Here is a 25,161-nt window from a genome sequence, read left to right as displayed (position 1 = left end):
GTGTAGAAAATATTTCCTTGATGGACTGTTAGCTATCTATATGGATTTTTTTTTTTTTTCAATATTCCTCTGGACTTTAGAAGCTGACCATAGCTGAAGGTGAGTTCACCAAGTCAAGTACTCAGACATGGTATTCATGTTTCTGTTTCACATCTAACTGGTGTCTTGCTCAGATACCTGAATTTATACTAATTGATTCTAATTAATTCAGGTTTGAGTTTGGCATTGGTTTTTTTGTCATTTTGTGCAGGCAAAGGTCTATGGCTTTTTGTTTTTAACTTTCCCAGCAATATTAAAAATCAGGATTGCTTTTTGGGATTGTCAGCTCTTCAATTGCCTGTCTTTGTTAGGACATGATTCTTCTGCCGTATCTGTATTTCTACTGGTATATGCCTGTGATATACAAAGTTAAATCTTCTGAAAGATGAAATCTTAGTCCAGCTTGGCTTTAAAATAAATTTAAGGGCCAGTGGTGTACACGACCACGTAATCTAGGTTATCCTCTTGAAGTAAAGAAGAATAACAAAGGCTTTAAAAACTGTTGCATTATGAGGAGGAGCCAGTTAAAAAACCTGCTACTAATAGTTTAGAATGTGGATAGAATGAATAATCTCCCTTTGCTGAACTGATTTTATAATGCCTTTAATGAGGGGGGGAAAACTTCAGTAAGAAGAAAGAAGTATATTACTGTTGATTTAAGAGGGAAAGACATTTAGAAAATGAGCATACACAGATGTAACAGATTGGAATAAATATATTGAGAAGCTTAAAAAAATGCAGGCTGAATTTTTGAAAAATTGATTTTGGAGAACAGGCAAGGGATCTGAGGAATAGGAACGGTATAAAGGATGATCCTTTCAGTTAACCTAGCAAACATTTTACTTTGGTTCTTAGGGTGACAATTATTAACAAAACTTTGATAAGAAAATTAGTGAATGCATAGAGGATAATGGAACTTTATATCACAGAATCACAGAATCGTATAGGTTGGAAAAGACCTTTAAGATCATCGAGTCCAACCGTAAACCTAACACTACCAAAACCTAACACTACCGAAATTCCTAGCATTTCGTCTTTCACCAGGGAACAGTGAAGCTCTCGGGTAGTCAGTTCCAATTGTGCTTGAAAATCACTTAGTGCTGCTTTTTCACAGAATCACAGAATCGTATAGGTTGGAAGAGACCTTTAAGATCATCGAGTCCAACCGTAAACCTAACACTACCAAGACCACCACTACACCATGTCCCTAAGCACCTCATCCAAACGTCCTTTAAATACCTCCAGGGATGGCGACTCAACCACTTCCCTGGGCAGCCTGTTCCAATGCTTGATAACCCTTTCAGTGAAGTAAAATTTCCTAATATCCAGTCTAAACCTCCCCTGGCGCAACTTGAGGCCATTTCCTCTTGTCCCATGGCTTGTTACCTGGGAGAAGAGACCGACCCCCACCTCTCTACAACCTCCTTTCAGGTAGTTGAAGAGAGCGATAAGGTCTCCCCTCAGCCTCCTTTTCTCCAGGCTAAACAACCCCAGTTCCCTCAGCCGCTCCTCATCAGACTTCTGCTCCAGACCCTTCACCAGCTTCGTTGCCCTTCTCTGGACACGCTCCAGCCCCTCAATGTCTCTCTTGTAGTGAGGGGCCCAAAACTGAACACAGTATTCGAGGTGTGGCAATATAAGACCTATGAGCTAAAAGCAAATGCCTCATGCCACAAAACTAACTGTGCTGAAGTTATTTGCAGGAATTGAGTAGAGCACAGTATAGGTCACTAATCCAGATTAAAGTATTAATATTTGCTCGCTTTTGATAAATCAAAATAGATTAAAAATTAGGTAGGGTCACTTGAATTGCTGACTGCATAAAAACTTGAATTTTTTGACAAAGTGTAGTGTTTAAAGTTGGTGTGGTAGGTTAGTGACAAGGTAGAGGATTTCTTAGTTCTTGATTAGTTATTACTTTTTATTAGTGGTGGTGGGGGAAAAAGTGTACATAGCATCAGTATTTAACAATAATGAAATGCAATTGTTTTACCAAGGTAACATCTCTCTGTCAGTGAGATGCAGGAAACAGATAGTTGGGAAAGGAAAGATAAATATTTTGATCAAGCATTCAGCTTTAATTTTGTTGTATTCTTCATTATCCTTTTCTGTACCGACCACAATGTTTATCCTTCACATCCTTTATCCTTATCCCTATAACTTATTGCTGTTAATACATTTCAAGTGCATCCTTTCTCCTTTCCTTGCTGGTTGCTGCTCAGTTGAGTTAGAGCTTAATGCTTTAGCTCTTGAGGAGGAAGTCAGTTCCTTCATCTGTCTTTGTTGCTACGTCTAAGAGGCATTTCTTCACTCTGCACTTACCCTTCTCATCCAGAATGAAATGTTTATTATAGTTAAAATGCAGCTGGATTAGTAGGAAACTAGTACTGTTGATACTGAAGCATAAGAACTACCAAGCATCGCTTCCCTCAGCACCATTTTGTTAGAAGTAATGAGTTTTCTTGATGAAATAGGAAAAGGCAAAAGAAAACAGTAATGTAATGAGGATGTCTGAGAAGCAATCAAGAGGTGCACGTAACTTGAAAACATTATCTGCAGTTGTTCTTGGTACAGTCATTCGAGCTTAGTGAGACTTGCCTCATACACTTATGAAGTGTCACACCCATCAATTTTTTTAAAAACAAATTTTAAGTGCAAGAGTTTCCTTGTGAGTAGTGGAGCTAATGAAGCCCATTTTCATGTTGGTGTATGTGAGGTTTGTTTTTTTTCTTTTTGTCTTTCGTAGCCTGTATCTTGCCGCCTTACACCTAGCTCCATACATTTGCATTGGAGCTGCATTATGTGTGTGTGCGCTAGTTGGTTGTCCCACTACTGCCAGACTGCATGCCCAGCATTGCCTGAATTCTTCCCTACCTTTCGTTCAGGGTAGGAACTAGTATGAGTGCCGCTTTTCTACCCAGTTATGAATGTCTACAAAACTTCATAGGGAATCAGGTTTTTTTGAGTCGTCTAAATTTTCATGTTTGGCAGAAAAAAATCATAGAGACAAAAGTTACAGTGAGTGTGAGAGAAGGGGGGAACGTATTGCAAACTGGCTAAGGCTCTCTGCCTCAGTTTCTCTGTTACTGTGTTCTAAGACTACTCTAATGAATCTTTAATAACTTATGTGCATTTGTAATGCTGTACTACTGTGGCATTATTTCGTGTGTTTAAAAGTCTATAAACACTGACTCTGTAGGATGAAGCTTTTCAAATTTAAAAAGCATTTTCCCTTTTCTTCTAGCTACTCATTGTCATCATATAGCACGCTTTGTGGGGTTTATTACAATAGGCCTTCTGTACACTAAATATTTTTGGAAGAGAAGTCTCCATTTTTGAACTTGGTCAAGTGGCAGATCTAGCAGCTTTAAGAGAAACTGGTGTAGATGGGCTACTGTCAGTGCTAAATTTCATTTAGAATACTTCTAACCGAGGGCCTGCTGCTGTTGGAAAGCACAGCATTTCGAAGAATAAAACTAAGGTTAGCTTAATTGAGGTGACCATATGAAATATGCAGTAGATGGCACTGAACTGGCATGGGTGGTAAAAATGTTTCATAGTGATGGCTAGAAAAAAAAAAAGTGGGGGTGGGGAGGGAAGCAGAGCGTAGCTGATGTCCACAAGGAAGGAACCTTTTCTGTAGCAAGAACATTTTGTAAAATCTGCAGTCTACTGATCCCTGTGTTTCATCAGTTGCTTTGCAATTACATGTCAACCTTGGAAAAAATAATTAAGCAAAATTACATATCTGAAGTCCTGCTGAAATTACTTGTTTTGTTTTGTTCCTAGCCTAGAAGAAAGGAGTGGCTTTTCAAGTGAAGACAGGTGACATTTATGTGTTTAGAGATACCCTTTAAATGTGGTAATAGTTTCTTCTTTTTCTTTTTTTTTTTTCCTTTCAGGGCTAAATATCACAAATTAAAATACGGCACAGAATTGAATCAGGGAGATATGAAGCCACCAAACTATGATTCAGGTAAGAATTTATTAAGAATGAGTACATTACTGACATAAAAGCTTAACTGTGGTTTGTGCAAATGCTGAAATGATAGTGTTGATAAAATAAGCCACTTAATGGAAGCAGTGGGAATAGTGATCATTAATAAAGACTGTATTTTACTCTTGTAAAATTAAAAATATATGCTAACGCTCTGAAAGAGTCTATTAATAGATCAAATTAGTTTAGATTAAAAAAACCCCAAACCAACAAACTGCTCTGGGAGAGAATAATTTTTCTCTTCCTTAGTAATGTATGGATGTTTTGGAACAGGGAGGTACTAGCTTTATAGCTATAGAATCCTTCTATCTTTAAATAATTCTTCTGAACAAAAAGTTAATGGCAAAGGACATGAAATGTGTAGTATATAACTTTTTGTTCAATTACTTCAATTGTATTCCAGGAGAAAAATAATGAAAGTGCATGTTAGACATAAGTGAGAGTTGGAGAGTGGGGAATTTATTTACAAAATTCCAGTGATCATTGGAAATGCATACAACTAACTTCAGCGCTATGCTGTGAGAGGACAGTTTTTCACCTTGGTCTCTGAAAAGCTGATTTGTTGTTCTAGAGGTTGCATCTCCACAAATAGTTTTAAGCACTGAACTTGAGGAATTAAGAATTTAAGTTACTTCCTTTCATCCCTCTGTCTCCTATCCTTTCCTCAGGAAAAAAAAGGAGGGATACAGAGGTCTGGTTATAGGTCAAGCCCTTGAAAGGAGAAGTGACAGGTGATGATTTTTTGTATCTCAGTCCCCTGATGCTCCTACTACAGCAACAAAACTAGAACCACCTGTACATAAAGGAAGAATATAGAAAGTCTGCAGACCTCAGCTCTGTCACTTGGTTTGTGGAAGGGATGGTCTGGTTTACTGTCATGGTTAATTCTTATCTCATTGGATTCAGAAGGTCATTAAAAATCCCAACCAACCAAAAAAATCCAACCCCACACCACTGATGAAACTTTACACCAGGCTTTTCTTGTCCAAGATATAATGATTTTTTGAGAAATTATATTTCACATTATTATTGAGGTTATTTCCTTAACTGAAGAAATAGTTTAATTTGGTGTTACCAAGTGGAAGAACCCAGTCTGTATCTGGACCACTAGAAAACTTTGCCCTGATCATACCAAGATCCTAGACATCCTTGTTTTTTGTAATTTCTCAGGATGCAGCTATAGCATGTTGCTCCAGTTTCCAGCTGAGGAATGTAGTGCAAGGCCTGGGTTGCCCAGCCAGTGCATTGCTTCTGCAAAGTGAACATTAATGGAATTACCTTTGTTGAAATTCCAGTATCCTGATTTATCCCATTGCATTCTATATATGTAGCTGTCAGAAATGTATACTTTTGTTGTATATCAAATCTGATAAAAGATTTGATTAAAGGACTGATTAAAGATACACACTTAAAATAGAAACTTTATTATCATGCTCCTTTGGAGTTGTCTTTGATAGATACTTATTTGTATGTCCGTGTCTTCCCCCCCTCTCCCCGCCCCTGTTTTTCCTGCCTAGTCAGGAAAAAACATGGAAGTGTTTCTAGTAGTTCTTCCAAATGGGTCCCTGTTTGTTTTCTTTATGATGTCTTGGGGAGTCAGTAATACAGTTTAGAAGAAAGAGTTCAATCTCCTGATAAAGGGATGCCTTTTTTTTTTTTTTTTTTAAACTGCTGTGATATCTTCTGCTATTATTTGCTCATAATGCAAGTCCCTTCATTCTCATCTGTAAACCACTATTACCTGTAGCGGTCATCAGTTTTGAGGAGACTAAGCAAAAGAGAATTCTTGCCTGATGCTTAATAGCGCCTTCAGAAGAAGGGTTTTTGCTTTCAGAAGGAATTTTCAGGCAGATTTATCTCAATCATTTTTTAATTCTTATAGACTGAGCTTTGGTAGTTGTGCATTGGGTCCAGCTGTGTTCAGCTGTTGTCAGAATATAATTGTGCAATTGATTATTTCCTATGGTTGCTATTAAATGGATTTGTGAATTTGAGATGGATAGAATTCATATGGCTCTCCTTGCATGTGAATTCTGATTAGTCTTTGATAGCTTCTTTGGGTGGGTGGTGGTTTTTTTGTGTGTGGTGTTAATTCAGTTGTTTAAAGGTAAATGACTACCAGGTAAGGACAATAGCTTCCCCACATCACATATCAAGTTAGTCACAGGATTATACCACAGGTTTTTCTGGTTCTTAATTCTTGTTTACACAAGAAGATTGTTCATCCTTCACTGTTTGGACCACAAGGGTTTCAAGTTTTGTAGATGCTTTCATAGATAATAAACCAAGATCTTTTATCATGGGAAGCATATGCTTATGTATCTCCTGGAGGAGGGGAAAAAAACCCCACCATCATGTAGTATGAAGCTATATATGGAATAAATGTGTAGTTGTTGGTTGCCAGCATTCAGATAGGTTTCTCACCGGAACAGCCACATAATTTTTTTGTGGATTTTCCTGGAGTAGTACTGTTTGGATATAAATTTATGGTTGTGGAAAATGTGGTGAAAATTTTTCAACAGCTTTCCAGGTTAAAAAATAAACAAACCACCCCTGTTGTATTTTTTTTTTTCCTTCCACAAAACTAATACAAATATGGATGAATTTAAAGTTGATGTGAGTAGGTCTGTTGGTTTTATGTTGAACGGTCAAGTATTAAGGAAATTGGTTGGACAATAAGTTGTAAATAAATATCATGCTACAGTTGCATTTGATGTTGTTAGCAGTTAAAGATGTTTGTATTCAAACTTAAATTATAAGCAGCAATTATATTGGAAGGTTAATGCAAAAATGGAACTCCAGATTGTCTATGTGATTATGTGCCCTTAAATAAAAGGGAGTAAGATGGGGCTTCTGGATGTGAGACAGAAGGGAAGGCACTGATGACTAGTGGAACTTGTTCTCATACAGTAGGGTGTACCTGACAATCTTTATGTGTATGTAGTACTACAGTTACGTGCTGTGTGCATTTTTTTTCTCTCTTGATTGATTATTGGCACTTTGAGTCTTTTATTTTGTTATTAAACCATTCCTAATCATTTTAAGACAAATCACATTTGTCTTTTCAAGTGGATGGGCATCTTTTTAAAAAAGTAGGACAAGGAAAAAAATGTTCATAATTAAATAATCTTTTCCAGATGAAGGGAATGAGACAGAGATTCAGCCACAACAGAACAGTCAGCTAATATGGAAACAAGGACGACAGCTGCTAAGACAGTAAGTGTTGAAAAAGGGACTCGAATAACGAATGCAAGGGAAAGAATCTGGTAATGAAACGTGATGATGGTGGTGTTTGATTTTTTTTTTTTTTTCTGTTAGATTTTCTTTCAAGAAAAGTTAGTGTGTGTGATGAAGTTCATTCAGCTTCTGCCCTACTTTTCCTAGGTTTTTGAAAAATTTTAATATTTCAGAACTTCAGATGAGAAGTCTTGTCAAGTCACAAACACCTAATCTCGTTTGCTTTTCTTTCACTGTGTATAATAAAACAATCTGCTTGGGAGAACACTTTGCAATTCTTTTTGCAATTAAAAAACAACACAAGTAATTCTGTTAAGAGCTATGTAAAATAGAAATAACTGGTGTTGGAGAGGGATAACTTTTATTTTGGCCTGCTCGAGGTGCAGAAAAGACTGAATATTCAGAAGATTAGACTAGAATTTTTCTAATTCTCAGTTCATCTCAATGAAGCAAATGTCTGTTAATCTAAATTAGTTTTTGAATTGTGGTCATAATGAATTAATTAATTTCCAAGATATTTGGTCACATTTTTGTGTGGGTTTTTTGCCTTGGTTACAACCCTTGGTATAAATTGAAGAGGTCTTTTAAAGACCTCTCATCAGAGTGTCTCTATCTGTTTTGCCTCATCCCCTGTGCTTATAGTTAGATTCTAAGGTCTTCTAATCGGCCAGCAAAACTTCTGCTTTCTGATTTTTTTTTTTTTTTTTTGTGTGTTACAGAGGATTAAATGGGAGCGGAGGGAGACAGTATGGATAGTCTGGAGCTTATATTAAAGGACCTTATTCCAAGGAATTATACAAAAGTTAAATTTGTCTGTTGGATGATTTGTAAATGCTTTTCTTTTGCAAGAGCTCAAATCTTTGCATGTAGGTTGAATAAATGTAAATTAAGTGGTCTTGACTTGGATCAGTGATTTTGAAGACAAGTCATTCCTTCTCAGCGCAATTCATAAATAAGTGACACAGTGCTGAATACAGAGTGTGTGTTGCTGATGGACTCTGTTTTGCATAGGTGACTTGTTTGATTTTTGTATAGCCAACAATCAGTATTTCTCTCCTAATGTGGTTATGAGGAGGATATTGTTAAATAATTGGAAGAGAATGTTCTTGCAGGAAAAGCGCATGTCCTTGATTTGTAACAGCTGTTATTGTAAAATAGCATTTCCCCTCTTTAGAGTCCTCTAGAATACTGACCATTTAATCAGTCCAGTGCTCCTGAGAAGACAGTGCTATTAACTCCGTATTCTAGAGGAAAGGACAGAGACTAATTTTTTTTTTTAAGTCATTATTTCCCCCCTTTTTCCCCAAAAGGCAATATGGCATATTGATGAAAGAGCCAACTTTAGACCTTGACTTTTTCATACAAGCTAGTCCAGGATTCTTGCTGCCCAGCCTTTATATGCAAGACAAATTAATATTTTGCAGATCTGTTGCAGAATAAGGAAAAGGCAAGACAAAGATTTTATCAAACCTAGTGTGTTACAAATAATAGCTAGTAGCTACAGCTACAGAATTTGTTTTTATTCCCTCTGTTTTCTAGGCTTCTAATAATTCTTACATAAAGAACATATCTGATACTTCTTGTAAGGCTTCATGTGTAGTTTCCGTGTGTCGAAGAATAAAATGGCCACGTTGTGCATGCAACTGTGGTGATTTTTATAAGCCAGTTGTAAATATTTTAATTGAAAGTGCTTTTCCATCCATTTTAGTAAATGAATGAATAACGTATTGTATAACCTCTGACTGCTAGGCTCTTTGATTTTTTTTTTTTTGTTTGTTTGGTTTTTTTTTTCTTGGTGACTGTAGAGGCTGGTACTGCAAGAGGCGATCCCTCTGCAGCTGGTACAGGATGATTTATAAGCATGTTTCATTAGCACAGCACCGTGCTTTGCTAAGCTAAGGGGTTGAAGATGAGTTTAGGGAGAAGTTTTCATTTACTGTTTTGAATAAGTGAGATGTGCATGGAAGATTAGCATGAGTTCTGTTCCTACAGGTATCTACAGGAAGTGGGCTACACTGACACGATATTGGATGTGAAGTCAAAACGAGTACGAGCTTTATTGGGCCTCTCAAGTGATGCTTCAGAGAAGGAAAACAGAAATCAAGAGCCAATGGTAAATGGCACAGAGGGCCAGATTAAAGAAAACGCAATGATTGGGTAAGCATTAAAATGACATTGTTATCTTTCTGCATAAATGCACAAATGTAGAACAAATTTTTGTTTACTGAGATTTCAGGATTTTTTTTTCCCTAGTTGGAGATTAGAGCAATTCTAACTAATTTTATTACATTAAGCAATAAGTATGGAAGTACCTTTTAAGATTCACAGCTTAAAAGCACCATAATTTTTTTTTTTTTTCAGTTGGATGGCAGCACAAAGTCAAATCAAGCCTCTTTGAGATACGATTGTTAAGTGGTTAGAGGTTGGCATTGTTTCAAGTTAGCGGTTTATTTGTATTGCTAGAAACTTTACTGTATCGATTACAGGCTTTGGTCTTCCGGTCTGTGCTGACTATGACATGATAATCTATATGAGAGAGAGGATTTTTTTGACTGGATCTGAAATCAAAGTCACTTATTACATTCTGATTCCTGTAAGTTTTTGATTTTCCACTGATGGATATACATATGTAAATGTGACAGAAATGTAAGGTATTCATTTCTGTCTTTCAATATTTCTAATACTATGAGAAGTCAGTCAAGGAGAGTAAAAGCTTGTTGTGCTTACTTTTGCTTTTAAGTAATGTTGAAAACATAGGCTTTTTCCCATTTTCTTCTCTTTTCCATGCAGAGCTTAAAAAAAAAAAAAGAAGGAAACTTAAATCTGAAACTTAACTGTAGAGTCTTCAGGAAAACAATCTGTTTATTCTTGTTTAAGATATTGTAGTTGCAAAACTTGAAAAATAATGAAAATGGTGCAGAATTGTTTGTTTGAACAATACATGAGGTAGCTGTTTCCAGTAGTTTGTGCTGCATCAGCAAGCACAGCTTTCCTCAAAGATTCTCTCTCTTTTTTTCCTTTTCTGTACTGATGTGGCAAAATTCAAGACCTTTTTCTTCCTAAGATCTAATACTATTATATGATACATTCTGTCTTTTAAAAAGCATTTGTAAAATTTGATTATACACAGCAGATAGCTGCAGCAACTTCAGGCCAACAAGTTACGTAAGGGCAGGAGTTCATTGTTCTGTAATTAAATTTAATGCTGTGAGATGGAAAACTTGAACATAGAAAACCCGCAAGCTACTAAAATATATTGTGCTGCTACATAGTTGACAAGCCATGTCGTTTATGTACAGCAGCTTTGTTTTTGAAGAACAAGGAATGCTTGATAGATTACAATAACAATTTTAGTTTGATTTCTGGTGAAGGTGTCACTTCTTCTCAGGGGAAGTGGGTAAATAAAGCTTCTCTTCTTACACTTTAAAATTTATTTTTAAATGTTTACTTCAGTTTTGAAATGGAGATATTTATAAAGTAGTTATTTGATGGATGAAATGGTTGGACAGTGGTTTTGATATAGCAGTTTTGGATACATTTGCATTTCTTTCCTATCTACTTGCTTTCTGGGTAGATCTGATATTAGATTTAACACTTTGTAGTCTACCCTATGGCTGAGGATATTCACTGATGGAGAAAAATAAGTTCCCTTCCATTGTGGCTCTGCGAGCTTGTCAGCTGCAGGGCTGGTCAGGCTGCATGCTTTGAGAAACTGTTTTCATCTCACTTGTGATGCATAAGATGGCAGACTGTATTAGAAAGCTTAAGGGAGCTTTTGGTACATGACGTGCAAGAAGTGACTCCAGGGTTTTACAGTGGAAGAATTTTCCAGGGATCTTGTTCAACATCGTCACATAAGTCTTCATGGGTGATTTTGAGTTTGTGGATGTCAGCTGAGATCTCCCTCACTGAGAGGAAAAAGTTGGGATTTTACTTGGTTAGTCTGAGTACAGGACTAGCTTTTAATGCTGTGATTCTTCTGGGTGTTTCAAATACACTTTCAGACCATCTCTTCCAGTTTTCCCAGGCAGGAGGCATTCTGTGGCTTTCTTCCTGGCAGAGACTGCCTGTTATTTAACAGCTAGTTCATATTGTGCTCCTAGATACCGTAAAACGTTACACCTCACTGTTTCTGTGGCATGTGGCACTGTTCACCTCCTCCCAACTGCATCATTGCTGCCTCTGAGATTTTAAAGTGCAGCTTTATGGCAGATGGGAAATCAGAAATGAGATGAGATGTTGTTCTCGATTAGCTCATACTCACCTGTTACCTCCCTCATCTATTGTCAGCATTACTTAAACATGTATAGAACAGCTTCTTTTTGAAGAGTATTAGCATTGAATAGGTGACTAAGATTTAAGGCACATGCATCTTGCTCCTGATCCCGGCTGGAATTCTTACTGAGTCTTTGAAAACTTAATTCAATGCTTTTCTACCCAGTTGGCAGAATTGGGAAAAATTTAGGTGGCTCAGCTAAATTCTGGCTCACAGTCGAGGTAGGGACACTCTTTGAATCAACGTCACCAGTGCTAGGCTACTTACTGGGAGGGCAAAAAGATTGGCAGTTCTGTTAGCAGCCTCTTGTTATTCCTAGCGTGCATGTAAAGTGAGAAGAGGATTGGGGCCACAGCAAGCTTGTATGATTGGAAGGAGTGCGATGAACAAGTGCCTGCAGTTTGGCAGCAGAGGAGGAAAGTTACGGTGAGAGATTGGAAGAACAAGAAACCAACCAAAACCTTAGTGCAATCCCAGGAAGTTTAAGGACACGCGTGTGTGTTTGCCAGGATCACCAGACATTGGGACAGTTGCAAACTAAAATGCAGATGGAAGACGCTCTGTGGCTGTATGGATACAGTGAAACTCTATAGGAGAAAGCTTTGCTATCACCACAGAAGCCTGTGAACTGCTCAAGCCAATGCAGTTTGGCAAATTTTGTGGTTCAAAACATTTAATGAACATATATCTGCTATAGTCAAATCTGATATATGCATATATATCTGCTATAGTCTGCTATAAAGTCAAATATCTGCTAGCAAGTCTGAGGCTAGTGGTCAACCTGAAGATGTTTTAGTTAATTTGAAGAGCAGAGTGCTGGCCAAAATGTAATGCATGAAATAAATGTAGTCTAGCAAACAATACCTCTGTTAAAGTGAGAAAACGCAGCTCATAGAATATTTGATTTGTTTGATCTTGCAAGAACTGCATAATATCAACGGCCCAGCTGAGACTGGGGATTTTAAGTATGAGTTTTAGAAAAATGTTTACAAGGAAGGAAGAATGTCAGAAGCGGAGTATGGGGATTGAATAAAGAGAAAGCTTGTGGATGAGAAACAATGAAGACAAATCAATCGGAGTTTGGAAAGAATGTGGGTGAATGTGATGAAGATAACGTACAGCAGAGGGGAAAATGGCACAGTGAAAAACAGAAGGAAAATGGATACAATGATGCATTTCAGGAACAGGAAGGCACTTTAGCTTTAAATTTCCTTAAAGATTTCTCCATATAGCAATGTAAATTGCAGAAAGAACAGATTGGCTAAATTGCCTTCTGTACAACTGAACGTCCATGTGATAAAACCCAAAGAAAGTAAAAACATGGTATTTGATGCTTTTACGCTGCCATATGGTTACCTCTTTGGGAGGAGAGAGGGGGTAACGGAAACAGGAAACAAGACTTCCTTTATGTTTTGACTATTGTTTATTGGTAATCAACCAATACTTTCTCAGTGAAATGAAAGCGGTGGAGAACAAAACAAATTGGTACTGAGAGAAATTCCAGTAAAAGAACAGAAGAGCTGACGTACTTCTCAACACAGTCTGATTTTGATTTTAGCATGGTTTTTGTGCAAGACCATGAATCTGTGTATAGTGCTTGTTGCTGCTACTCAGCTCCTTCAGCAATACCTCTGGCTGTACTCCTGACAACAGCAGACACCCATGCTTTTTCTTTTTTTTTTTTTTTTTTAAATGCCTTTGATTGTTGTAAGGGTAAGCCCTGGCATTTTTCCTCTGACCCCAGGGATGTGTGAAGTGTATACTTCATGGTGGGTAGGGAGAATATTCCTCCTCTGCTCAGCTCACTACATCTTTTACAAATTTTTAAGAGTTGCGTCATACCAGAACTTGTCTGTTATACCAGTTATACCTACTTCAGCAGCTGGGGTTCAGACACTCAGTGCTATGATATCAACAGTTAGTCAAGCCTTTTTATGGGAAAGGCTGGTGAGAATGTTTGGGGTGATTATTGTGAAGTTGATGCTGTAGAAGTGTACAGTAGTTACTGTAGTGCAAATACTTAAGACAATAATATTTATTTGCAGCAGACAATATGTAAGTTGAATTCCACTAGGCTCCAGTTATTTTAGAAAATTGCCATCTGGTGCCTCATACCTCTCAGCTTAATTTTGTATATCTCAGAGGGTTGCAGTTACATCAGAGAACTCCTCCCACCTCTTTGGTTTTTTTCTTCTTTTGGTACAGTAATGAACAAACTACTGTTGTCTGAAAGTCTTTTAAAGCCAAATCAGTTTCTCTTCTTACTATTAGGTGAAGTAACCTCAGTCTTTATGTGTTGCTAGCTGCTACATCTGTGGCCAAACTTGTATTCTTACATTGCCTATTTATTTGCTAATGTACAGATCTTCTTGAAAACTTTAGCACTCAAGACATCATGTGGATTTTGAATGCACCCTGCAAGATTTTGATTCCATAAATGAAATGTTAATATGATAACCTGAGATAGATATAGTCCTGTTTCCACTTTTTTAATGGAATTTAAAAGGGAATCTGTTTTCAGTTTCTTCAATCAGCTCACTTGCATTACAAAAGATAAGTACCACTTGGCATGACTGGACTCAAAAATAGATACTAAAATAATAACTTTATAGTAATGGTTGAAATTCTTAACACCCGCAGTGAGAGGAATGGGTGCTTTCCCCCAACAAACTGAAACAGAAATGAAAGCTGCCTGCAAATGTCACTTGTAGCCTTGAAAACTTGAGAGTATTTAAGTATCTTTGGTTCACTTATTACCTCATTTTTTAATAGCTTTATCTTACTGACTGAAACCTGAACAGTCAAATTAGTTTACCTTCTTGAAGGTGTGTATTTGACTACCATTTGATATGAGTGGAAGCAAATATAATAAAGGAATAGAACTGGAAAGGAATGAGGGTATAGCAAGCGTATGTATGTACACACATATATATGGATGTGTGTATATATAAAAACAATATAGATAAATTATCTGAGTTCTTGCTAAGGATTTGATCATTAGAACTATATTTAAACAGCCAGTAGAAACTTTTTAAAGAAAAGTGATCCTGAATGATATATCAGTTTCTCTCTGAAACTGATCTGGTGCCCTTTTTTTCCTATTGAACCACATATGGCTTCCACTGCCTATACTTTACATGAGCAAAAAGGCATCAATCCTCAACATTTGAGAGCAAATCCAAAGACCTTTTCAAAGATTAAAATTAAACATTTTGAAGACCTTATCTTTCTGATGTATAACAAATCATTCCAACTGACACTTCAGTGAATGAACGTCTTTCTATACCAGAAGGCCTTGAATAACTGTTTTGCATCTCTAAATCCTATTAACACTGACCCATGTAATGAAAACGCTGTGTACTGCCTGATGAATGTTGTGTGTTGACTAGCTTATAAAATGGTTTATTTGGGAAAATATTTCTGAATTTAACAACCTGAGGTAACACCTGCCATGAAAAAGATTTCCAAAATAGTATGCGAGACTAAAATAATGAATTACAAAAAGAAAAAAATCCAAAATCTATTTGCCTTATTCCCTTTACGGGTGTTTTTTTCCACCTTTTTCCTGTTTATCCCTGCCTCTATCTTGCAGTGACCTAACAGGCATTTTAAAGATACCTGATATAGGCCAGACCTGGATGCTTTCAACAGATGCATTAAAGCAGACAAAAAAATAGATAAATTGGGGTTTTGTGTGAAGAAAGTAGTACCAATGGACCACTCTTTTAATTTCATTGGCACAGTTCTGTGGCTTAAGGGTTTGAGGGATGCTTCTTGGAAATGTCACATAAGACTCATGATACAGAAGGAACGGGGAGAAAGAGACAGAGAGAGGCAGAAAGAGAAAGTTGTGCTGTGGGAGAGAGAGAAGCAAAGAGAGGGGAGGTGAATGGAGAAATAACTTACAAAAGTTACTTCAGTTCTGCAAACATTGAATTTATTTTTTATTTTTATTCTTTCAAAAGCTTGTTTATTTGACATATTAATAGTTATCTGACTAGATTTGGCAAGAGAAGTGGTCTTTTCTTTTTAAATGGCATTCCTTTGCGATTTCAATTTACATCCAAACCATTTTGTAAGTGTTGCTTACCAGTTGTAGTATGTATTGCACTGGTTCTTGCATTGTGTGGTGTGAATTCATAAGAGGTTTCAAAGGTTGTAACGGACTGTCTAGCCTGCTCCATGTTCCTTGTGTGTAAATTTTGATGATTGTAAGTGTTCCATAGTTTTATAAATGATTAGTTTGATATTTTCTGTGCTGCATTATGAAAGATTTTGCACAGTATTGAAGATTTAACAAACTGTTCTTAAAGAAGTCCTCACAGAAAGGAATACATTTGAATTTGCATGCATTTATTTACTGCGTCCAGTTTGAAAGAACTCAACTAGCCACATTGAAAAGACTGTGTTAAAACATGAAATAACTAAATTCTATGGGGAATTAATAAAACTTATGACCTTGCAGTAGCACGTTTTGATAGTAGGAGAAAACTGAGCCAAAGAAAATGGCTCAAGAAAGAGTATGCTAGAATAGCATTTTGAATGCGGGTCACAACAGGCTTTTTCCTTGTACAGACCCCCAGAAACATTTCTCAGCCTAAGCTGAACTTGTGTTTATTTAACTTTACTGTGGTATTTCTTCCTGCTTCTGAATTTATCAATAAAATCTGGTTTTATTTAAGATAACTTGTGTATGTCTTGGATAAAACACACAAACAAAAAACCCCTCTACTTTTTCCTTTGGGGGAGTGAGTAGGACTGAGGCAGTTAATGGCCTTGTGGTTGGGCACTTCATGGGAGAAGTTTGAGAGTCTCCCTGGACATGACCACAGACTCCCAAGAGTTATTATCAACAAAGGAGAAGGTAATGGTAGAAATATTGCATGTGTTGGTTACAAAGAGAATACATGTCTGTAATGTGGCTTTAGTCTAAGTTAAACTTGACTTTGCAATATGAAACGTTCTTGGTCATGTTGGGAGCAGGAAAGGTATCATCAACATGCTCTTTTAGTTTCCACATAACAACTTCACCTTTCCTATAGGTTATGGTTTCTACTTTTAACTTAGTGAGAAACAGGATTTATGTTAATATCCTGAATATTAAATGTTGGGACCCAATTGAACACTATACATTTTGTAAAGCTGCTAATATTTCAATGTCAGGGCCAACTGGATTTTTACACAAAATACTTGCCTTGAGCCATGTGACTGTAGGGCAGAAAATGAAGTTGGCTGTATGGCCCACTGAGGCCCAGCGAGAGCCATGCTTGCTTTAAAAACAGTACATGTGGAATATCCACAAATCATATTTCTTAGATTTCATGGGAAGAGACTATTATTCTTTTCAGTCTTAAAGGGGCCAAGGGGTTAAGACAAATCTGAATAACTGAACAGCCTGTAAAATACAAGTTGGGATGAGATTTTCAGGCCCGTCACAGCTGCAGAAATTTCTGGCAACTTCTCCCGAGGAGAAAAATATCCATATAATTTCAGGTTTATGTTGCTTTAAGGGAGGTAAGTACTTCAGTTACTAGCCCATTTGTAACAAGACTTTTGTGTTTTAAACAGGAAAAAGTGTCTTATCTTTGGGGATCAGAAGTTCCCGGTGTCAAGAGTAATATTCACAAAATCTGTGCGCTGCCCATGCATTAGTAGTAAGATGGAAAACCCAGCAGCATTAGTGTAGCTATACTTTACTTTCTGGCACTACTTCTTGTACTTGTTATGCTTGTGACAAGCAGTTAGTCCTGTTGTACTTAATCACGTGCAGACACAAGTAGCAGGTAGTCTCTCTGACCCAAAGACTTTCCTGTCTAATTGAATAAGGCTGCTGGAGAGGAGGATGTAATGCACAGAGTTAACAGTATATGATAGAAGATGTTACATTGGTTACATGAATTTTTTTTTTTTTAAGGTTTGGTTAGGAAGCAGTAAGTTAACTGCAATGAAACCCTCAAGGAAAGAAGGCAAGGTTAGGCACTGGGGAGACAACCATGCAAGGGTGCTGTTGCAGAGGACTATTGAGGAAGGAGTAGTGGGAAAGAGATTTAGAACAAGCAGCTGAGGAGCACAGGGTTGAGGAAGTCCTGCCAAAATCTGGTTACTCTATGCCTTGGCAGCTGCTGTAGCTGCTCCTGCTGTCTGGGGTTTCTGGCTTGTTCTTGCCCAGCAGTTTTTCTTTAGACGGTATGGCTGGGGAAGATGGAAAAAGCAACACCTAAGTTCTTGCAAATTGAAAATTATGTTCTCCCTTACATATGTTTTGATCCAGGACAGTCCTGTAAAGAGGAATTGTCCTTTTTGAGACCTTTTTGGTTTTTTTTGGTCTTCCTTTATTTGTAACAGGTCCTGAACCATACTATAGTATGCCTGTAATAGTCTCTCCTGTAATACTACAGTTCATGTATCAGTCCCCACCTTTGGGCCTCCATTCTGTGGTTTTCACCCATTATTTTTTTAAAAAGTATTCTAGACTACAAAAGCCCTGGCAATGTTGAGTTGTGTTTCTTTTTCTAAAGTGGAATTTATAGTAATTTATTGTACTACCCTATCTCTGAATGTATTTTTGCCACTTCTGCTTTTTTATGTTGCTTTGTGAATGACCTCATAAGAGAAACAAACTAAACAGATGGAAAATAATGAAAGAAGCAAGCTTCAAATTGCCGTCAAAGTACATAACATGAATTAGCTAAGGCTAGACATTTTCTTAAGTATATTTTACAGTATTCCTAAGTGTTCATGCTGACAATAATATCTAAAATGCAATATGTTTATGTGCTGCTAAAGGATGAAAAATAGCTAAATTATTGAGTTACTTTTGATTTGACTGTGAAAGTGTATTGGGGTACAATATAGCCAATCAACCTGTCTGTCAGCTTGAAGCTTCTTTTCCCTGTAGAACCTTTAAATAGTTTAAATATTCTGTCACTTCTGTTTTCTTTTTTTGGTTCTTATGAATTCTTTCTTGGAAGTTGTGCCTTAGCACAAGTAATCTTCTGTGGTACTATGCTGACTTCGTACATTCTTGTACTGTGCAGGAGTTTTGAAAATACATTATAAACTACTGTGTTTTCCAATGCATGAGATGCCTTTTACTCCCCTGTGTAAATGGAGATATACAATTGCGTATATATCCTGCCTACTGAAGTATGTTATAATTAATATGATAATTGAATTCAGTCCAGTTACTTAAAAAAGATACAACCTTCTCTTTTGGTGGTCACTTTGAACTTCAGTGTGAGAGAGCCTAATTTAAGATCAAATGAGTACAAAACCAAATCTAGGTATGAATTAATGCTAATACTTGTACATGTAGAAGAATATCTGTCTTTTAATAACAAGTTCTGTTGATTAAAATTTTATATTTTGTGTTTAGTTTTAGTTCATACATTGCTATTTACTGTAGCATGACTGATGGTTGGTAATATAGATCAGCAGCCATGATGTTTTTATGTGGCAGATTTTTACACAGCAAAATACAGAGGAAAAAAACCAAATACAATTGTGGTCAGATAATTTAGTCTACTAAAAGTTGACTAGGACACACAAAGTTTGCTGACAGTCAAGAAGTTGGTCAAGTGAAGCACATTACAAGTTTTGTCTTACCAAGATTTGTGTGTTCGAAACAGCGAAATAACAGTACCATAGAATTTCTGTGAAAATGTACATTATTACTACAGATTCATGAGGTATTATAGTCTGCCAAAATAGTGATTACTTAAGGGAAAAAAAAATTACAGAGTGCTTTCAGGTTTGTCAGAGAAACAAGAGGGTCAAAATACTGCAGGAAGCAAGGCAAATTGGAAGCGTGTTTGAGATTGTTCTTATCTGAGACAAGATACGGGAAAGTGGAAGGAATATTCTCGGTAAAACCAGTGACCATGAAAACATACTGTGCATCATGGTATATTATGATGCTGTGTATATGGAATTTCTAATGGCAAGTGAAATCTTTATTGGTATTTTTGGGCCGTAAAGATGAGTAAATGAGAAAAGGGCAGAGTAGCAAATTATCTTAATGAGATGCAGACATATTGGGACTGTGAAGAAGCCACTCCTGCTAATTGTTGTCATGTAAGCGTAGAACTGTTTGAGCAGAGACTGTGTAAAGAAGGAAGTGTGCTGCTTATCATGCCTTATTATGCATCAGAGGTTTTGCCCTTTGATGTTTCCTGTAATAAACCTTTGAAAAATGTTATGAAGAAACACTGGAACAAGTGGGTGGTGGATGGATAATCAGGTGTTTACACTGCAGGGAGTTTAAAAGGCCTTACTGTATAGGCTTGTCAGTTGATTGAACCTTTTGAAATGGGTCATAGCAGAAATAAAATATAGCATTAGCAAGGCACTTGCTGGTAGTAAGGGTGACCGTACAAGATAATTTAGAGCTACAATTCTGAAAAGAGGGAGAGAGACTTCTATTGTTTCAGTGGTTGTGAAAATCAAGATGACGTGCATTTAGTGATGAACTATGAAAAACAGACTACTGATTAAAGGTAAGAAAAAAATAAAGCTTGTCTTTGCTGCTGTAAAGTCATATAAAGAATGTACAAGGTTTTGCTGGAAGTAATCATTACAATTCAAACTGAATAGTGTTTTTTTTCCTACCACTTTATCTTTGAGGGATTGATGGAGAAGTGCGTCTTCTGCATAGAAAACACAGTACTTGTTAATTTTAGGATTGCTTTAATTGTACTTTAATCAGAGTTTTAATAATGGTTACAGTCCTGCTTCTTGAATTCTTCCTCTTCAGTTGTTAATATGACTATCCTTATGCTTCCTGTTCTGAGGCACTGCCTGAATTTGTGCCAGTGCAGTCGTAATTTTACCCAATCTTCATCCGTTTCCTTATTTGTTTAATGTTAACATCTACGTTAACATTATTTAGTCATCAATGATATTTTCCCATTATATTGTTTTATAGTGGCAAATTTACCACGTCTCAAAAGTTAATGAATGATAGATCTAGAGTTTGATGTTTCCTCGCAAGGTGAAGGAACATCAGATAGCAGCAGCAAAGTTTTGCTGTACCCTGATATACACATGGGAGGCCAACTTAGTAGCTGTAACTCATGTCCTTGTTACTGAGGCTTTCTGTGATGGTATATCAGTATTGGTGTTGCTTTTGGGCACATAGCAGATGAACATTGCTTTAAAATGCTTTTCAAATAAAAAATTGAAGTGTCTGTCCTGGTAATTACAGCTGAATGAAGAATAATTGTTGGTTCTAATAAGATAGTTTATGGATAATGTTGAGTTTTTTAATCCACAAACATTTTTACCTGTAATGGTCCATTTTTACCTGTAGGCTTATTGTAGTCTCATGTGTTGTTGGACATCATAATACAGAACAGACTGGTAATTGCAAAAGTGACATTGTTATGATTTCTTTTGACTCATGATGGTGGTGGTTGTTGTTGTTTAGGAAACCTGAATTGACTGACTCTGCCTCTCTGCTAGAGACCTTCAAGTTTCTTGAAAATGCAGCTGCAGACTTTAGTGATGAAGAAGATGAAGAAGATATTGAAGGAAGAGAGAAAACAATCATTGATACTGCAACAGTGAGTGGAAAAAATAATTGAAAAAGTTACGAAGAACAGAAAAAGTGACATTAATGAGATGCCTATATGCAAAGTATATGACTATGTATGTACACGTGCAAATCATTAATGCATCTTTATGATGGTCTGTCCAAGCATGTGTGCATAAAAGGAATTATTTATGCATTTCTGAGTTCATGCGTACAAGTTAAGCTTTGCTATCTTTATTGCTTTAAGTTTGCAGTGACAGATGAAAAATTTTAAAATTGTCTTTCTACTATTCCATACTATCTAGTATTTTTGATACTATTGGATACAATTTTTAAGGTAGCAGATGTCCTTTTTTACAATTTTCAGCTTAGTTTGAAGGTATTGTTTGTAATGTTGCATGTCAAAAATGCATTGTTTCTTGAATATTTATATAAATGTATTGATATTTAAAATGACTTGTAGAAATTTATCCTTGTAGGATACAGAACTAAAATACCACATTTCTCTTTAAATAGCTTGTGGAGGGAAGAAAAAGTATAACTGGAAAAACTCTTAACATGTGGTTAATGAACTTTTTTGTTTGTTTATTCAGTCAAATCCCTGAAACTCCCTCATGATCTATACTTTGTTGTATGATTTGGTCATATGATCACATAAAATAGATACATAAACTCAGTACTCAATTTTATCCTCCTCTTTTCAAAATTAATATTTATTCAATGAGTTGTGTTTCCTAACAATTAAAGCAGATAAGAGTTATGATGGATGTGATTGTGTCTATGATCAGTTTTAAGAATGAACACTTAAAAAACCATCAGTTTTGAAGAATTTTTAAAGAGTATCTTTGTAAACTTGTTCCTGTCATCCATGGGCTGTGAACTAATGTCTGAGACTCTTCTGTAAAATCATCTGTAATACAGTATGTTCCATAAGCCTGCTGAAGGAATGAATCTTGAAGTTTAGAATTGCTTTAAGTTTTGAAATTGGTTCATTGTATTTATGTCAAACAGTCATTCATCCTCATGAACTATGGGATGTTGGCCTATGTATGGTTTTTCAGACTGACCCTTAGCAAGGTTCCAAGTCAAAATATTGTGATGAATGTAATTTTTATTTTTCTGTAGAAGTAAAATTTATGCTACAGATTTCACGTGTCATGGCATCAGCTCACTTGTTTGTCAAATAACTGCAAAGCATCTAGTCCATTTTGATTATTGAGGGAAAAGTAAATTTATTGCAGAAAGCATACAATGAGGTCCTTCATTAAAACATGTTATTTTTTTTTTTTTTTACCAAAATTTGGCAATTTATTTTTTTTACCAAATTTGTTTTTGAATTTGAAAGGGAAATGCAGTTTAAGCATGGAAGTACCATGTTTAAATAACAGTAATATCTGAAGAAGTATTCCGGATGGATTGATTTTTGCCAAATCTAAGCAAATTAACTCTTGTCAGTTGTGGGGCTTTTTTTCTAGACTTTTCTTTTGGTCCGCATGTAGAGTGATTTCAGAGGTGAGAGATAAAGAGGCTATTTTCAGAGAAGCAGAGTGAGTTTGGTTTTGCTGAAGTCCTTTCTACAGCATTCTGGGTTTTTTGTTTGTGGGTTTTGTGTGGGGTTTTTTTAATCTGTATTAAGAGAAAGTTTGTACTTTTCTGGTATTAAAAAGTAGTAGTCGTCCAGATCAGTGTAGATTCATTATCAAGTTATTGATTATTGGTAGTCACAAGAAGAAAGATCTACAGACAAATTTCATTTTGACTTAGAAATTTGAACAAAATCTGTATGCTTATTCCAGATTTGCCTATTAATGTATACCTCTGCTGCTGCTTCAACTTCCTGTTAGGATTTTGCATAGAAGACAGGACAGTACTGCTCGGTATAAAGATGTGCATGTAACTTAATTCAGCTTTTTTCTCTCCTTCCTGACCTTTCAGATTGTAAGGAAAAGAGTGCTGTCTGACAGCAGTGAAGACAGAGATACAGAAGAAGCTTTGAAAGAGTTTGACTTTTTGGTTACCTCAGATGAAGGTGATGGGGAATCAAGAAGTTCAGGAGATGGAACAGACTGGGGTAAGGAAATTTAATGGATTTTTCCAGGAGAAAAAAAATTGTGCTAAGAATATGTTGTGAGTGAGTGATTGAGATCTCTTTCACGATCACAGCATATTGGATATTCTTTTGAATATTCTTACAGTAAATAATTGGCAGACTGAAGTCCTCTTGACAGAATATTCTCATTTTTCTGTATACTGCTTTAATGTAAGGATTCTTCAAGGTTTGTGCTTCTGGTCATTGTCTTTTTCTTTAATAATAAGGCAGATAGAATTTGAATTTTATGAGTGGAATTTCAATGTGTTTTTCCAGTGACCCATGCTAATGAAGGCTCTGATAAAGCTGTATTTTACAATTATGACATGAAAGTTATTTCATCTTCTTTACTTTCTCCCACTTTGATACAGAGAGTAATGTGAGTCATAAAGACTGAATTAGTTGTACTCTTACTGTGTGTTAGCAATGTGGGCAATATGAACTATTCAGTTGCTCAAATTTTCTTCTATAATTTGTCAGAAGACTATATCTTTAAGCCCCTAGTCATAGAGAGACATTTCACAAACTGTTCTCTGTCCTTTGAGGTTCGTGTCCTGCAACCCAGAATGCCAGCATCCACTTTACCTTGACGTAATTATTCCGCATAAACCCACTGCATAGGGAAGGGAAGAAGGAAGAGAACTGGTTAAATATCTTGATGGGGAGTTGTTTCCTCCTTAAGCTGCTCTGGAGAGTCTTAAGCATAAGTGGACACAGAGGGAGCTATGGAAGATGAATGGGAAATAATTGAACTTTATAATGGGACTGAAACCTTGACAGACAAATAAGCCATGGTAGCTGTGGCTCTCACATGAGCTAACAGCTCTGAGATGCTGTATTTCACTGAAGCCATGTCCAGCTCTTGGTTGGACTCCAAATTATTGTTCAGTGTGATGAAGTCTCTCTGCTTAAGAGCATGTGTCTCAATACCGTTAGATACAGCAGTCAGTATTCTGCTCACCAAACAAATTTAGGAATGCTACTCCTTTTTATGAAAAATATTTTTCTTAGGCTGTTCTGATACTTCTCTTAAATGGATAAAATTTTAATATTAATGCTTGATAAGTGTAGCTATTGCTTGTTTCACTGAAAAGTTAGTATGGCAACGGGAGCTTTTTTGGTTCTCAAATTCACACTTCTGGTTTATTTTTACTTTCATTGATGACAGATGAGTACAAATGAGCAAAAGTCTAACATTAAAAATAAATTGTCATGGAAAGTAGTAGTTTCATTTCTAGAAATATTAAGGTTTTTTGAGTTATGGACATTCATGCTTTTCAGTTACTTGTTTCACAACCTGTGTCTGTTATGGTAACTGCATATAAGAATAAACTGCTTCAAGGAACTGCCATTATGAATCACTTATGTTAATTTGATTTAAGTGAAACTCTTAAATGTAGCATAGAAGAGTGATGATGTGTAGCGAGGATAGAAGCAAAAAGAGGAAATCCTTGCTTCATTTTGGATACTAAGCATTACTGATCAGTTACAGTAATCTGTTGAACGCATTCGGCTTGAAAGGTCCTCAGAAGTGTTCAGGTAATTTTTAAACTATAAAGAACTTGCACAGTGGTAGTTCAGGATCCACTTGTGAAGTTGATCAGAACCTGTGGGGCATGCAGGAAGCATCCTGGGACAGTCTGTAGAAAATTAATGTATTAAGTATTTTCCTGGCAACAATACAATCTAATATAAATCTGTTTAAACTTTTTGTTGGAGCAGAGCAAAAAATCTTGTCTAGCCAGGGAGGAAAAGCACAATTAAAACTTATAACTTTGTCCCAAAAAGCATACATACTTGTTTCTTTCAAGCGTGATTTTCTCCTACCTTTTTTGAGTTCTTCACACAATTTTTGATCATTACTGGTAGTTAATTGGGCATATGTATTAAGAGGACATGACTTAACCCACAGACCATCTATTTTATTAGAGTCTCTCTTCAGCTTATTACCTCTCTATTTTCATAGCTGCTGCAAAAAGACTAATGTCTCAAGA

The 25,161-nt window shown here is 36.3% G+C and overlaps 1 protein-coding gene across 1 annotated transcript in view; it reads left to right on the top strand.

Moving 5' to 3' along the window:
* The window catches only part of STRN (striatin), a 67,797-nt gene that overhangs the window by 19,124 nt on the left and 23,512 nt on the right, over nt 1-25,161 (top strand). Inside the window, 5 exon segments of the mRNA XM_075496076.1 lie at nt 3,942-4,015; nt 7,174-7,252; nt 9,266-9,430; nt 20,974-21,109; nt 23,014-23,149. Of these exon segments, the coding sequence (XP_075352191.1) occupies nt 3,942-4,015; nt 7,174-7,252; nt 9,266-9,430; nt 20,974-21,109; nt 23,014-23,149 (590 nt within the window).

Source organism: Mycteria americana, chromosome 3 (assembly GCF_035582795.1).
Source record: "Mycteria americana isolate JAX WOST 10 ecotype Jacksonville Zoo and Gardens chromosome 3, USCA_MyAme_1.0, whole genome shotgun sequence".
Classification (NCBI taxonomy): domain Eukaryota; kingdom Metazoa; phylum Chordata; class Aves; order Ciconiiformes; family Ciconiidae; genus Mycteria; species Mycteria americana.
This window is presented reverse-complemented; position numbering and strand designations above follow the sequence as displayed.